Consider the following 16757-nt stretch of genomic DNA (forward strand, 5'->3'; position numbering starts at 1 on the left):
ATATCTTAACTTCTAGTCAAACTAGCATTTGGCTTATAGCCAGTCTATATTTAGAATAGAAGCTTATAAAACCACAAAAGTGAAATTATTTGAAACCATATAAATTTGTTTATATGCAGATAACTTAGACTACAGTATCTTTAAGAATTTCCAATTTGTTCTGTAATGAAACCAAGTGACCTTCAATGACCTCATTTAATCCCAAGAGTCTATTACTTCCTATTAATACATATTTACAGTTTTTCTCTTTCCTACATGGGATTTTAAATGGATAATTAAACCCTAGAAACTGTAGCCCAAAGAAAGACAGTTTGGATAATTGCACACAAAGTATTTATCATAGGCTTGCTCACTGTAAAGTGCATGTTCTTTCCTTTCTAACTTCTGACTTAACTACAAATTACTCCATGAAGCGGAGCAAATCTCTCCTCCTCTGAACCCCACAGCAAGAGAATTCATAGCCCTGCGATCAAATAGTGTTTCCAACTCTAGGACTGTCATCAGGACCAGGTATAAACCAGGGCAAAGACATCTACCATTGCCAAAACATCACTGGATCCCAACTTTGTAAGCTTGTTCTGTGCTTGTGATCACCTTCCTGTTATCACGACTGCTCTCAAAAGCAGCATAAATCTGTTAGTCACCAATGTGTCTGTTTCCAGAAGGCCTTGAAGTTGAGTCCCTGGAGACATGGCTGCTGATAGGCAGCTAGTCTGCCTGGAGCGAGTTCAGCCAGGACGGTGGCAGTGACAATAGGCGAACAGACAAAGCCCCTTTGCTAAGCATCATGGCCACTTGGTCACCTCCATACGGTGTGGAGAGTATAAATAAATGCTTGACAGAGACATCTAATGATATTTTATGATAAACTGATAATGTTGTCTAGGCAACTCCACCACCTTCTTCAGTTTCTGTTTTCTTGTCTGTAGAATTAACACTAAAATGTATAGACCTCCAGCACAGTGTGCTGTTTTAATGATTAAGTGATATGAAGCAGGCAAGAGACTGCTGAGTGCAGTACTTGAGAAGTGTAGACAACTGTGCTGTCAACAGCAGCAGACCAAAATGGAAAATTAACACCACCATCACCAACCACCGACCACCACCACCACCACAACCAACCACCCACCACCAACAACCACCAACCACCCACCACCACCAACAACCACAACCACCAACCACCACCACCAACTACCAACCACCAACCACCACCACCACGGTCCTCTCTGTCTCGACTCCTCCTCTCTTAGGTTAAGTACCAATGAACAAAGCTGAACTGGACACCTTACAGCTGTTATTTTGATAGTAAGTACCTTTCCCATTAAGCCTACTCTTGTCCTGGTCCACACTGCGTTTTCGTCCTGGAACATTTGTACTTCTCCCCTGGAAGCCCTTCTGTCAACACCTTACAAACCATGCTCACAGGTAAGTTTCTATTGTCAATGGATTCCTGGCTCATTATAATAACCTAACTTATGTGTCTCCTGATGCCCTTGATGTTTGACTCCTTCCTTACTAGAACCATTGGCAGTACAGAACTCTGGATTCAGTGCCTCTACTCTTCTGGATACACTGCTTTGTGTCAAGTGAAGGAAAACTTCTAGAAGGGAGGTACCAGCAGCACACGCAGTAGCAAAGCTGTACTCTTCTTGTGACAAGGGAAGACGGACCAATAGATGACCATCAAGTCCCGAGGGGGCGTTCATCAGACTTGAGTTCTGCCCTGACAACTGTACGGATGTTCCCCATCTGTGCTGACATCCTTCTGCTGCTGCAAGGGCATGCTGGGATTGCTGTTTGCTCCATGGCCCTGACAAAGTAATAAGCCTGTATACAACAAGCCATTTTGTAATGCTCACTAGTTCTTGATGCAAAGCAAGTGACTCCTCAATTGGGTTTTCAGCACTTCTGATTTCAGTATGTGTCAAAGTCTGAATTCACCACAGAAAGTCAGGGTGGCGGTTATAAAGGCTGCTGCATTCAGAGATGTAAGGTGATGTTTCCCAGTACAGAACGTTTAGATTTTTATTTCTGTCTGTGAACAAAGAGCATCCTAAATTAAGAGGATATATTCTGAATGTGTGACTTCAAGAATAACAAGGTAGGTGCTGAAGAGCTGTTTTTTGTATCTAAGATGCAAATGAGATAACATTCTGTGTCTAGGAAGCAGGTCATTTTTTAGTATTTTTCCATAAATACGGCTCCAATTGGGTTGAGTTCTCTACTAGTGACCGTAAATTTACCCTGACTCCACGTGCCTGGGTCTATTTAACTGCCACTCTGGTCTCACACCTAACTCTGGAACATGAGCTGTTGCCTTACTCTTCCAAGGAAATTAGAAAGAAGCATTTAACTCTGCCTATTCACAAAGAAGAGAAGAGGTGAAGAGTTCCAAGGGCCATCACCTTGTTCTCAGGGAATTCGTGAACGAGCTCAGCGTGGGTCTGTTCTGCCCCTTGCAGCCCATCTTCTCCTGGGAGAAGGGTCCCTGGTACCACACAGCAAAGGCCATGGTCTTCCTCCAGAGAAACTGACCAAGTGAAGAAACTAAGAATTCTCCCTGCGACAAAACTGTAATTAAACTGCGCATAACTGTTTCCTCTACATGACATCCATTTTAATTAGGTGTTAATAGACTGGTAGCCACAATCTATATAGCTTTATGATGCAAAGTAAAATTATAGTCTTATAAAACATCTACAGAAAGAGACCCATTGAAGCCTTTGAGAGGTTACACTCTACCCCTTCACACCCTAAAGACTTGCATGGTCATTAAGCCCAGGGAACAGGCAGCTCTTGGGGCTAACGTTGGGTGTGCTTGCCAGGGGTCAGCACTGGGCTGCTCTCTCAAACCACAAGTTAATTCTAAGATCTGCTTTCCAGAAAATACATGTATCACTAATAAAGCCTGCGAATTCAGAAGTGTGTCTTCCACGGATTATCAAACAAAGAGCCCTGATCAAACCTGTGGCCTCTCCACCATTGCCACGGGTTCTCTTTTTCTGTCTTAAGACTGTAGTCCTTTCCCCCATAGCTGCTGAGGATACAAAGTTGCTTATCCTCAGAATACTGCCCTGTGTTTTGGAAAATGAGCATCACACACAGAGTAAAACTGATATCCATGCGCAAGGTAAATGCGTGTGCACATGAGATGTAACAGCAAGGTCACGAGCATCAGGGAGAAGTCACAAAGAGTACCTCAGACCGAATGAGCATCACAGGCACAGGAAATCCTGGGAACAAGTAGCCTGAGCTGGAGAATGTGGGGGAAGAAATGGGCTACCGAGACCAACTTTGCATATTTATACGAAAAGGAAAAGTTAAAAAAAAAAAAAAAAAAAAAAGAATGTGTTACTTCCAACTACTTTTGAAGCATCAACAGTGTGAAACTTCATAAATCACATCTAACCAGAAAGTTACGAATCCTGGGAAGGGGCTATCTGGTCCTCTGAAAAAGATCCTGTCATCTCCTGGCTGACAATCCCATGGCTCCAAGTCCTTTGCCAAGAAGCAGTTACTTGGCTACAGTGCCGGTACACTCTTATCCCACGGTGGCTTTCATGCCAGGAATCTTTTTCTCTTTCCTGTTGCATTGGCCACTGCCAGACATGGACCCATCGAATCCACTGGTGCTAAGGAGTTAAGCATCTGAGATTTAATTTAACAGTTTCGGCTTTATTAAGCTGTCATGAAGGGAGCGGCCCCACGTTGATAGCAGGAGCTGCTCCAATTACGGCTTGGTTTAGGGTTGACAAGTGTAATGATTCATCCGTGGCACATGAGAAGCAATAAAAGGTTGTTTTGCATTACAGCTTTAAAAATGTGGGCACTTTTTCCATTTAATTTGTCACTTAGCTTTTGCTAAGAGGACATTTAAATTGCAGTAAAAGGCAAATGGGGCTTTTAGTTTAAATGTAATCCCCATATTTAAATGATCTGTAATGGTGCAATGTTGGAGTGGGAACACTATTGTCTCACAGTGGGTCCTGATGGTGACATGTGACATTTGTATTCAGGTCCTGTATTATCCATGTGGCTAAAGGGCTTCCAATTTCATTTCACAGCCAGAAGCCTGCAGAAAACACCAATTAACTTGCAGATCCCATTTGCCGACAAAACTCAGCCTCTCCTCAATGTCTGGCATCTGGCAGTGCTCAGCATTTAATTCCAGAGCAGAGCCTTGAAGCAATGTGAGCCCTGTGTAGGGGCACAAAGTCAAATTCCCCCATTTTATTAAGAAGCAAAAGCCTTTCCTTTTGTAGTCTAGAAGGAACTTTAAGTTAATTTTTTGGTGAACAGATACGAGGGTGTGATGCTTCTGACTTGTGAGGATTCCTCTCAAACCTCAGATCCACTGCCTTGGCCGGCGAGCTCCTACTTGTTCACTAGTCTACCAAAGATTTAAGGGTGGGGCACGGGGAGGAGCTGAGAGAGTGTGGTTTGTGTGTGCATGTGTGTTTGTATTTGTGCTCTGATCCTTGTCTGCAATCAAACAACTTGAGTAAAGCCCGAGTCTCTATAAAGCAGTCCTGTCCTGGGAATATGGATCAGCTGCCAAAAACTTCCACCCAGTGACAATTCCTACTGTTGACTAATGGTCTCGGCGGACATCTTCCAAAACCAACTTGGAAAGGTGAGATGTGACTACAGATTAACTGTGAATAAAGCAAACATTACTCTACATTATCATTTGTGCCCTCCCTCCTTCTTCCTCCCTCCCCCTTCTCTCCTCCTTCCCCCTCCCCCTCCCTCTCTCCCCTCTTTCCCCCTCTCACTTTGAAAATATCCAAGTGGCACTTGCTTCCTAACCAGTTATTTAGGCTCTCACACTGCTATGTGCCACAGCTTCAAACCTTATACACTTCTCGGTAATCTAGTATTTTTTTCCCTCCATGATCCCCCTTCATTATTGGTTTTTAATGCTAGTCCTTTTTAGCCTTTATGAACCAACTAGTGGAGTAATCGTGCACTATAGCATCACAAGCTAAAAAGGCTTGATTTGGAAAACTAAATCATTCACTTTTTCCGGTAAGAAATGTTTCTTTAAACCATGTATTACCCCTTCTTCAATTCCACACTGTGCCCTCAAACCTCATGGCAACACATGGAAGCTATTTACTGTGTTTACAGATTGATTTAAATTTGACTGAAGGAGAGGGCTACTACCAGATGTTTCAGGGGACCACGCCAAGTACTGGACACAATACACTACTTTTAAGAAATACTGGAGAAAAACAGATACATCTTAACATTGGCAAGTAGCAGACATACTTGTATAGAAACAAACCTACCCGAGTTTCTACCAGGAGTCATGTTCCCGAAGAAGCAGGAAAGAAACCCTGACATTTGTTTTTTAGGAGCTTGCCATATCCTAACAACTCTACTTCATCAAGTTCTAGAACCTCCGAGAGGTTCAGATTCCTCATCTGCAAACCGTTGCTCTCGAAAGTGTTTTCCATTATGATTCGACGGGACCTTCACAGATAACTGTTCCTCTTGCGCTATCGAGGCCTGGGACCCAAATGAATCAGGTAGTAGTTCGCCACTCATTGACAGAGACTTCAACTCTACACATGTAGCAAGCATTTTCCTCTCAGGAAACTAATCTATCGTTTTGTATTTCTGTAGCAATGGGCACTGGACAAGGAGGCTCACACCCCGTATTTTCATGCTGAGCACAAGAAAAGGTCTCATGTTTTTCAACCACCGGCTAGATTTACATCTTTAATGACCAGAGATTGTAGACAAAATATTTTAGAGTGTGCCCTATCTTTTCCATTCTCAACAATAATGGGTGACCTAGGTCTGCATCAGGTGGGGAAAAATAGAGAATCATCCAAATCACTTTTGAGAATTTCAATGAAGGAAAAAAAGGCAGACTCAAAAGTTGAGATGGAATAGTCACTGATCAGTCCTAGGACAGAGCCATTTATTGTAAACACACAGACCCTTTTGCCAAGTACTTAGAGAGATTCCTGTGCTCACTTCAACTCCATGCACCCTTTGAAGCTGCTTTCTTTAGACAGCAGTCTGAGCTTTTCTACTCATCTGCTCAAAGCACTGCACAGGTAGCAGGGAGCAGCTCTCTCCCGCATCCCTCAGACCATGTTCTTAAATACCCACTGTGGTGTTATCTACACACAGCTCAATGCAGTCTGACAGGAAACTCATTTACCAAGCTCATCCCAGAGCTGCCTATATTTGTCAGTCATTGCAGTGCCTTGCTGCCTCCAAAGCGACAGGCGAGGGTCAGCCATGAACTGCTCGGTGATCAAGGTCAGCATTCGGGCCCCGTTGGAGTCCCTCATCTTCAACATCTCCCGAACCTAGCAGGGACAGCCAAACAAAAAATATGAAAATTGGTAAGTAAATAAATAACAACAAGAGACAGACACCTTATTTCTATTTTGTGGGTCTGTGCTTGTATGTATGTACGAGAGAGAAGATTACACACCAGTCCTCTTATGCACACAAAAGTATGAAAAGCAACTCTGCATCCTAAAATGAAGTTTCTTCAACTTTTCAATCTCAAATGTTTTAACAACTATGCCATGATTCACGTGTAGGGAAAAAGTTCATTCTCTCTCTGTGTCTCTCTCTGTCTCTCTGTCTCTCTCTCTGTCTCTCTCTCTGTCTCTCTGTCTCTCTGGTCTTTTGATAGGGTGTTTCTATACAACTCAGGCTGACCTCTGACTCATGACCCTGCTGAGTCACCCTTTTGAGATTACAGGCATGTACTACAGCCCCTGCCTTCAGTGTTTAAGGTTTTCCTCAGAGCATGCTTTTTATCTAAACCAAACCTAACTTGTGGTCAGACTATACTCAACAAAACTGATGATTCATGCTTCAACAGAGCACAGTGCACAGAAAAAGGAATCTGAACCTGACAAATTCATGAAAAGTGATGCTTCATAAACACTCACAATTACAGTTTCACATGCTCCTGACTGTCCTATGACTATTTACCAGAGTAGCAGAACCCAAGGCACTCCACCATGGCTTAGGACTTATGTGAATTGATCTGATAGTGTAATAGTTTCCTTGGAACGTAATTCACACATCACACAATTCATCAATTTTAACCCCAGAACTCACGGTTTCTTATTACATTCACAGAACTGTGCAAGAAGTTTAATTTTTCAGATATATTAATAATTTGGGCATGTTCTTTCTTGCTGAGTTATTTCATATGAGAGTACTAGCATACCGTCCTCCCAAAGTATCTGTGGGCCAGAACCTCATGGAAACACTAAAACCTGCAGTTGCCCAGTTTCTAATATTCCTCTATGAACACTTCAAATAATCTCTACATTAACTTTGATATAACACAATACTGTGTTATTAATACATGAGATGCTGTGTTAATTAATACTCAGGCCACCCAAGGGTAGAATCAGAGTCCATATTTGCCTTAAAAACACTATACACATCCATACATCTCTAAGATTATCTGCTTCTGCTATCTCACATGCATATGTAATACATATGTAACATAGATTATCTGCTTCTGCTATCTCACATGCATATGTAATACATATGTAACATATAGGGACAAAAGTGGCAACTGCAGACTGGTTTAAAATACATATGCCACCTCGTTTCCACCTGGCCACACGGTGTTCTGCAGACATGAAGACACATGAAGAGCTTCCGCTGCCTGCAAATCTAATGGATTTGATTTATTTCTTATATTGACACATTCCTAAGCTAGTAGTCAGCAACAGTAATGAAATAAATGCTTAACTACTAAGCACAATCAACTCAAGTACATATGCTGTTCATGGCTAATATATTAACTCTAAAGAATAATAAATCTGAAGTACCTGTGTGCCAAGAAATAATTAAATTATGTGTGAAGTCTCCATAGATTTAAATGCATTATAGTATAGACAAACTTTTGTAGAACTGACAATCTATATATAGCCTGTAAGACAAATCTTGTTAATGGAATACACTTGTCTCTGGCCATATTTAATAACAGAATTCATGCTATTCTCTCTGAATTGAAAATGAGCACAAAGCTTAAAGCCACAACTTTCAATTTTTAAGAATATCAGAGCTGTTTAACAAAAGGATCAACTAATAAAATTAACTGTTTCCCCCTAAAAATAATTTTAGTAGATTATCTATAACAATGACTATATCCTCAAGGGAAATATAATGGTTTAGCACCGGTTTTGTGTGTATGTTTGGGGGGCAGCATATGTATGTGTTCGTGTGTAGGTTATTAAGCATACGTGTGCTCAGAGTGGAGGTCAGAGATCAGAGGCTGATGTAGGGCTCCTATCACTTTCCACTTGTTCTTTTCTGAACTTGGAAGTCTGTAACTACCATCGGCCGGGCTGTTAACTACACCCCTTGAGGCTGAGAGTACAAGCATGCCACCACCCCAGCCTGTATGTGGGCTCTGGCTCTCACGCTCATGCAGGGAGCTCTTCACTTTCCAAGCCATCTTGCTAGCTCTAGTATTTTTAAGGCATCTTCTCCAGTATTTAAAAATGATTTTGTGCTAACAAATGCTCTGCATTGCTTCTGATCACAGAGAACCTGTGCTAAAGATACGAGGTATTTCATGGCCATTTGTTTTTAGTAGTTGAAATAAACATCACACCATTCTTTAACACTACTATCAAAACACTGGAAAGAGATGTTACTATGAGTTTTCTAAGAAATTCATCAGTTACCTCAAAGCTTGGTAAGTTTTCTCAAGTTTTTAGTTTATATACTTAGTGAAGCTAGAACTCTCAAGTCTATGAAACTAATTTACAGATCAAACTGACATTAAGTATCACTAGAGTTATTAAGCTATATGTGTGGAAGAAGCGTTAGGTTTATGGTTATGCTCCATGTGAGAAAACTAACTTAAAAAAAAAAACCACTTGAAAGGATGTCAAGTAACATTAAAACCATTTACTTTGTTGTTGCTATTAAAAGACATTTTCTCTTTAAACTGTAACAAATTAACATCATTTTATAGCAACTAAGAGAGACAAAAATGGCCCCCTATGCTGCAGAAAGTCAATCAAACAAGTTAAAGCTTGTACTGTCACACACATTTTTCCGTGGTTCATTAGCTTCAAGATCTCCGTCCCAGTCCCTACAGATCTTACACAGTTCCCATCAATGCTTCTATACCTGGAACACGTCTTCCGACCGGACAACCATACCTTTGCAAAGAGCAGGTTAAGCTGCTTCCCTGATCCATGGTACCCTCCCTGGGACAGGAAGAGTTTAACCTGTTCTTGCACCTGCTCTTCGTCCAGGTGCCAGCAGTTCTCATCATCAACGCTAGCACCCGCTGTGGGGTCAGGAGCACCTGCAGAGGGAAGGGAGCACGTCCTTATTAAGACTGTATGCGAAGGCCATGAGAAAATTCGTGGAAATCAGTCAGACTGTTTCTGCCTAGACACTTTTAAAGGTAACCTCAGCTTCAATTATGCATAGCAATTTATGACTAACTACATGCAGATCACTCTGGAGTTCTAAGACTTTCCTTATTCTATGCTTATTAAGTGCAGATTGCTGTTGAACTCTAGCATATCCACGTTGTAGGAGCAGAGCCTCTTTGTTTTTAGAGAGAAGTTTACACCTTTCCTAAAGAATTAAAAAGCCACAAAAATGTCCCATTGTAAATGCATGATGTAGGAAGATTTACATAGGACATACTAGGAAAGTATTTCTCAAAGACACCAGAAATATGGAACGAGTCACCTCGGCAGAGTCCTTTTCCTTCCTACGATAACTCAGGAAGCCTCACCATTATCTGCTACTGTATAAACAACGTGCTGATGCAAGTCTTTCCTTGCAGAAAACAAAGATTAAAAAGGGAAACTAAGACACATGGGAGCAGCAGTACAGCTGCTGTGCTAACCCAGGTTGTAGTATTACCTTGCCAAACAGCATAAATATTTGATTGCTGAAGTACACAAAAGATAACAACTATGCAATAAACCCAGTGAGCGAAGGCTACCAGAGAAATTTAAAAGTTACCCAGATATGTATGGAAAAAATTTAAGCTTCATTATTTCAGAAAATCAAACACCGGCATTTTAAGATCCAAGATCTCTAAGATTTTTAAATATGAGAACAGTTCCCTCCTGATGTCTCATATCCATCTGGGCCTTCAGATAGTTAATAGATGACTATGTGTCACTTGTCATTTAATGACTGAATACAAAATTAGTTGATCAAGGAGATAATGTCTCTGTAGGTACAGGGTCTGCTTGACCCAAGGAGAAGGGTACAGTGGAATAGAGCCACCCTAAAAAGTGACATCTATTCATTCAGTCTATCCATAGTGTCAGCTCTGTTATCCTGCCGCTTGGCAAGACACGGAGATATGATGGTATTCCAAAACACACAGAATTCCTGTTCTGAACTAATTTAAAGCCTATTTTTTAAAACTTGCATCTACAATAATTTATACTATGGTTATGCATTTATGTACTTTTCTGATCACAGGTTTATATTAACCCGTAACATCTGACTTAACACCTTAGCATAAATGAAATTGATACTTGCCATCTGTTTCATTTGTGTGTTTTGTTTTGTTTTATTGTTTTGTTTTGTGAGACATGGTTTCTCTGTGTAGTCATGGCTGTCCTAAACTTGATCTGTCCTGTTTCTTTTATTTTTAATGACTTGTTATAATCCTTTATGTTAATTCTATACCATACTATAGTTGAATTGAACATACTATTAGGAAAGCATGGTTCTGAGTAAGAGACAAACCAGTATAACAATAAATGCAAATGTATATGTGTAGCAGTGAGTGGGGACAGCTCTTTAAAGGTAAGTCAGAGTTCAGAAGACTTATGAGACCTTGGAGCTGGCATGGATTGCTAGAATACAATACCTTGAGGGAACAGCACTGAGCTGAGAGATCTGCCTTAAGAAGATTAGAAGCTAATTAGAAGTCATCTAAAGGCAGGGAAAAGAGGGTTGGGTCAGTGTGAGCAACTAAAAAGAGAGCTTGGGCAGAGGCCTGAGGCAGAATCGTGGTAGATGGGAGAAACAGACGTTCATCCAACCTGAGAGCAGAGGCCCAGGGCAGAGCAGCACAGGACAATCCTGGAAGACAGAAAGGCTAAGCAGCTCAGGTTCTCTTCCCTAGGGACGATGAGTGGGAACTCATGAGGATGCTACCTGAAGCAGAAGAACGAAATACTCTTCATCCCGATGTGCATCAATTGCAACAATCTACCACAAAATATTAATTAGGTAGCCATAAAAATAAATGTGGATAGTCTCCATGTACTACAATAGAAATACACCTAAAATATTGTTGAATGAAAATAACATGTGAAGAAAAACATACATAAACACACTAAGATTGTGTTGACAATGAGGCTATTTAAAAGACTATGAATTATTATCTCCTAACACAAACTGTCTGGGAAAGGTACTATAGATGCAGGAAGACTTGACGATGTGAGCATGTGAGGGAGCGGTAAGATCATGGTATGTGTGGGGCAGTAATTTCTAGATTAAACTACTATACTGCATATGGGACAATTCACTGACATAGAGAATGCTCAGACTTGGGAGTTCAATTTTAAATATAATGAGTCTGGAATACAGAATACCTTGGAGACAGGACAAAAAGAGAGCAGAAGATGTTCATCAGGAAGGAGGGCATGCCATGGGAGACAGCCCAGGTTCAGAAAGGCAGCCAGGACAGAGTCCAGTGAAGCCCCATGTAAATGCTAAAGGAAAGGCAGTGGGTACAGTGAGAATGGGTAACCTCTTAGAGAGCTGGGAGACTTTCCCAGGAAGAGGAAGAAGTTGTTCTAATTAGGGACTGGGCAATTAGGCTGATGGCCCAGCTGCATAAGAGTGAGGATTTTGTCATCCCCGTCACCTAAACCATCTGGGAGCCAAACATAGGAAGGTATCAAAAAGAGGACCCCCCCTGCCAAAAATAACTTTTCTCCAAGGACTCTTTTTAAAAGACTATCTGAGATATCAGAGTATCTCAGAAGGATCAGAAGGATTCAGAGTCCCTAACCTATCCATCCATCCATCAAATTTGATTATTGGGACCGTCCCATAATACCCTCTGTGGAAAGAAGCTATAGATGCTTTATGGAAATGTATCAGAAGACACTCTCCAAATAACTAAACTACAGGGTCTCAACTAAGTTCTCTCCAATACCTTACTGAAACTCCCCCCTGGAAATCTCAGGGGCAGCTCATATTTGCTAGTTCTCATTCCTTCTTACTCTTCCTTCTGATGATCTGGACTAACATCCACCATCTACTCTCAGAATGGTTGCCCGTCTTTTGTGTATTTTCTTGTGGGTGTGTTCTGTTGGAACTCCCTTCTCAACACAGAGTTCTCATTAAACCTGGACCTGCCTGACAAGAGGTGGGCTGTGCTGTGTCTCCAGTAAGGGCTCTCAGTTGAAGGGTCCTGAACTCTGAGAGAAATGCAGGGTCAGCAATCCAAGCATTTTAAGTAGGTGTGAACCTGAATTGGAGGCAACAAAGTTATTTTCTGACCAAGTGACCTATATTAAGAGACCCTCTAAAAATTCCAGACTATACTCAATTCTTAATTATCTGAAGCAAAGAGGACCAAATGATATTATAATCTGGGAATTATTTTTGATTTGCATTAAATAATGATCAATGATTCCTCCCCCCACTTAAAAGTAACAGCCTTAAAATAATTACATTTTAAAACGTTAAGGAATCATTTACACACAGACATATACACACACACTGAGGGTGGGGGGAAGGAGGAGTGACAGACACAAATGAACAGACACAGACACACAGACTCTGGTTATTACCCAATTGGAGAAATAACTACACCTGGTTTGCCTCTGAGTGTCTGGGGTGTCTTTCGTTCTGCTGGAATTAGCCTAGTCTGCTAGAATGCTATGGGAAGGAGGATGTGAACTCAAGGGTAAGGAAGGGTCTAAGCCTGCACTAGAATCTTAGTTCAAGGAACAGTTTAGAAAGAATATGTATCCTCTGGAAAACGACTTATGCTTCTCAGGCTTCCATCTTGACCCAATATTCTTCATTACTGGGATAAAACCACCACCGAGGCAATAAAAATTAGAAGCCTGCTGATACACTGTAGAAAAATGTGGTTACTTAGTTATAAGAATGAAAGCAAAGATAACTAATGGGTAAAAGATTTTATTTGATATACTTTACATACAGAGGTATGCATCACATACATTATAGGCCAAAAGATTAAATATCTTACTAATTACTACAATAACATGTATTTCCAAAGTATAAATGCATACATTAAGCTTTAATGCTGGAATGAAGATGCAACTCTAAACTGCCCACCATATATAAGGCCACAGGTTCCATCTTCAGCACGGTTTATTAGCTAGCCTGTTCAATAACAAATCAACTAATATTTAAAAATAAACTAATAAACTCTAAATCTGGGGCTTAATTATTTGAATCTTGGTATGTCTTGATTGTACATTTTAATAGTGCTTGACTTAGCCTCACATGCAAATGTAAGAGCTGCAGAATCTATATCTACTTATTAATGGTCATCTATAATCAGGGACAATGCCCTGAATTAGGCAGGAACCAAAATCACTACATCCATGCAGTATATGCTTCAAAAGCTATCCTGTTTCTTTGTTCTTGAGTGCTATAATATTTCCAGTGTCTAATCAAACACTGTGGGTATTTTGTTACTACATTTCAACTCTTCAGTTTCAAGCCTTTGGGGAAAGGAAAACTGTCTACTGTGTGAACGTGGGGGAGGGGTTAGCAGTGAAACAGTTACTTGCCTCCAGACGGATAATGTGTGAGTTTGACTCACCTCCCATGTGGTACTGTGATAGAGAATTCACGGACACGAAGGAATCTGTCTAGTCAAAGTCTACCACTTGACTTAGTTCTGCTCAAACCTATGAGAAGTTCCTAGGGCATACTGGATGCCTTGGCACCACTTCAGACCTACTCAATCACATTTTCCCCCTTCAAGTAGGAAAGAACAAGGATTCTGCCATCAGAGAGAATGCTAAGTGTCTAGGCATGTTGTGGATCTTAATAATAGTGGAACGTACTCAGGACCCAAGGCACCTCTCCCCATTCTGAAGGAAGCACATTTTAAGATGCATATTGAAATGACTGTCACACACTAATCTCGGCATTAGATAACAATGACTCCACATGTGCATTATGAACTGAGCCATGATGACACAGTCACTGCCAGCTTCTGGTGTGTTTTGAGTTCTAATGCAGGATGAGATGTAACTCTTCCTCTTCTCTGACCAACTGCTTCCAGGAAACTGTCTTTTCAGGCATTCATTTTTCTACATTTTCATAGTGTGGTACACGTGCAAATCTGTTCTCTTCATCAAGTGAGCATTGGGACTTGGACTCAGTTCCTCGGACACGCTGGCGTGTGCCTAGCCGATCAAGCCTTCTCACTGTCCTCCGAACATTGCTTTTAGCCACTGATACTTAGAAGTAATGTTCCCCTTGTTGAAATTGTCAACTCTCCTCTATTTGGGCAGAGCAGAGGTGATTAGTCTCTTTTGAGGACCTATGGAAGAGAGCTATCATACAGTTTTCGTGACTACTGTTCATGCTAGAAAACATGAAATCAATGGCCTGTCTTACAAACTGAGGGCAAAACCATGACATCAACCATTAGCTCTGAGTAGAAAAGGACAAAATAGCAAAGTTTGGTGTCTTAAGACTCAAAAGAACAACTTTAAGAGTAGAAAGAAAATTCGAACACTTTAAAAATATGATGTGTACTGAATAGACATGTAATTAATTCTCATTTTAAGATGGTGTCTGACTAATGCTTTTATTTCAGTTTATAATTTTGTTGTAGTTCAAACAGCAAGACCCTCCCTCAGCTCCTCTACACTCATCCCATGAAGTCCCAGGAGAGGATGAGGTGGCTCCTCCAGAAGCTGTACAGAGAACAGCCTGGTTTCCTAGCTGTGGGGGCTGGTGACAGAGGAAAGCCTGACATGTCCTCTTACGCTCTAACCAATTAGCTTCCTTTAGCTGGAGGCCGAGAAAGTAAATGAGCCGCAGGACCCTCAGAGCTGTAGGTTCCCAGCCTCTCCTCCATTTCCCTCTCTTCTGACCATCCCTCATCCCTTAATATAATTTAATTTACTTCAGTCTTCAGGAGTTTATTCATGTATCTGTTATAGGTAAAAAGCAATAAAGCATGTGTAGGTTTTCCAACACTCATTAAAAATGTAGCATATAAACATTGTAAGAGAGCTGCACAGTAACAGGTAAGTCATTTTCCATTATTTCTCTGATGAAATGTCCTAGCAATTTCTTGGTACACAAATATAAATATTTATGCCAAGTTCTCAGAAGGTTTTCTTTTTAGATCAAAAGCCTCAGCCTTTATTAGAAAAGGCTCTTCAATGCTTGCAAGCTTTAGCAACTGCTCCCTTATTGTAAAGGACGCTTTAGAATGCTGGTTTGTGCCCTGGCTACAGTGACACACACCTCTAGTCCCAGGAGGCGACTCAGGATGTGAAACACTGTTTCCAGAACAAGCAAGAGAAACAAAAACCAACCAACAAACAAAATAATAGACAAAACAAGAGTCTGCAAGTATCTTCCTTTATTATTCTATAGGCTGTAGCCTGCCCAACTCTGCATTACACGCCCCCACAAACCCTCATGGGTGAGAGATTTAATTCCTTCAAGACTACTTCTTTTGCTCAAGTGAAATGCTGAGGCTCTGTGTGAAGGGAAGATATGCTATAACCTATACGTGTGGGTCTGTGGATGTCCATATCTACATACGGACAGCTGAGGATGACAGCTGTGGATCACAGAGCCCAAAGACTTTTAAAGGTACACTTAATACATGATGCAATTACTAAATTTTGGTTATGATAGTAAAATATCATTTTTAGAGGGAGATTTGATAGTTAAGAATAGAATCCAAAATGCATATACCATTTATTTTGGCATCTATACTACTGGAACTCTGTTACTTAAAAGAAAGTTAAAAACTAAAAAAAAAGTAAATAAATAAAAAACCAAAAACCTCACATACCAAGTGATGGTCCAACAGCAACCCTTATAGATAGAAAAGGCTGGACAGTACCTCTTGGACGTCACTCACGGGGTTAATAATTAAATATACCCACAAAAGGGACAATTGCATATCTTATAACAGTAAAACTAAAGCAAGTTAGCTATACTGATTTAGAAAATTACCAATACAGTTTTCTTTTTCTTTTAAAACATTTCAAGTTGTATGTGCATGTGTGTGTATATGTATGTTCACGAAGGAAAAACTATCTTGTAAGGCATAGACAATGTTGTTTTCATGGGGTGCTATAGTGGGACACTGGAGTTGGGAGCAGAGTCATTGAGGGCTTCTCTCTTTAACTTCCCATACTTCTAAAATCCGTCCTTCCAAGTTTTCTATAGGTTCCCCATTACTACTTTTTGGAGATAGTGCAGTTAGAGAGACTTTCTCTCCCGAGCAGTGTTGACTACCAGTAAGTAGATCATACTTGGACTGAGCCAACTGTCAACATTAGGATGCTCCACAAAAGAGGTTAGTAATAATCAAATACTTCCCTAGGATCCTTCCAAAAGCTGTTTGCTACAGCAAGTCTGATTACAGTGAATCCACAGGGAGATGAAGGGAAGAAAAATTCCACATGCGGCCCCACATTAGACGACACCCCAAATGTCATTCACTACTGGATTTCAAACATGTTTATGTGTTCTTATGAAATAAATCACCAACTTCCTAAGAACAAGACAGAATTTAA

The 16757-nt window shown here is 40.8% G+C and overlaps 1 protein-coding gene across 1 annotated transcript in view; it reads right to left on the bottom strand.

Annotated features, from left to right (window-relative positions):
- Nucleotides 1-16757, bottom strand: part of ZSWIM6 (zinc finger SWIM-type containing 6) — a gene marked incomplete at its 3' end in the record, with an annotated part of 144580 nt that overhangs the window by 34932 nt on the left and 92891 nt on the right. The window contains exons 3-4 of the mRNA XM_080933557.1: nucleotides 9168-9316; nucleotides 6176-6326 (exon numbers count right to left, since the gene is read on the bottom strand). Coding sequence (XP_080789683.1) covers nucleotides 6176-6326; nucleotides 9168-9316 — 300 coding nt within the window. The remainder of the gene's footprint in view (nucleotides 1-6175; nucleotides 6327-9167; nucleotides 9317-16757) is intronic.

Source organism: Micromys minutus (assembly GCF_963924665.1).
Source record: "Micromys minutus genome assembly, chromosome: 20".
Taxonomy (NCBI): domain Eukaryota; kingdom Metazoa; phylum Chordata; class Mammalia; order Rodentia; family Muridae; genus Micromys; species Micromys minutus.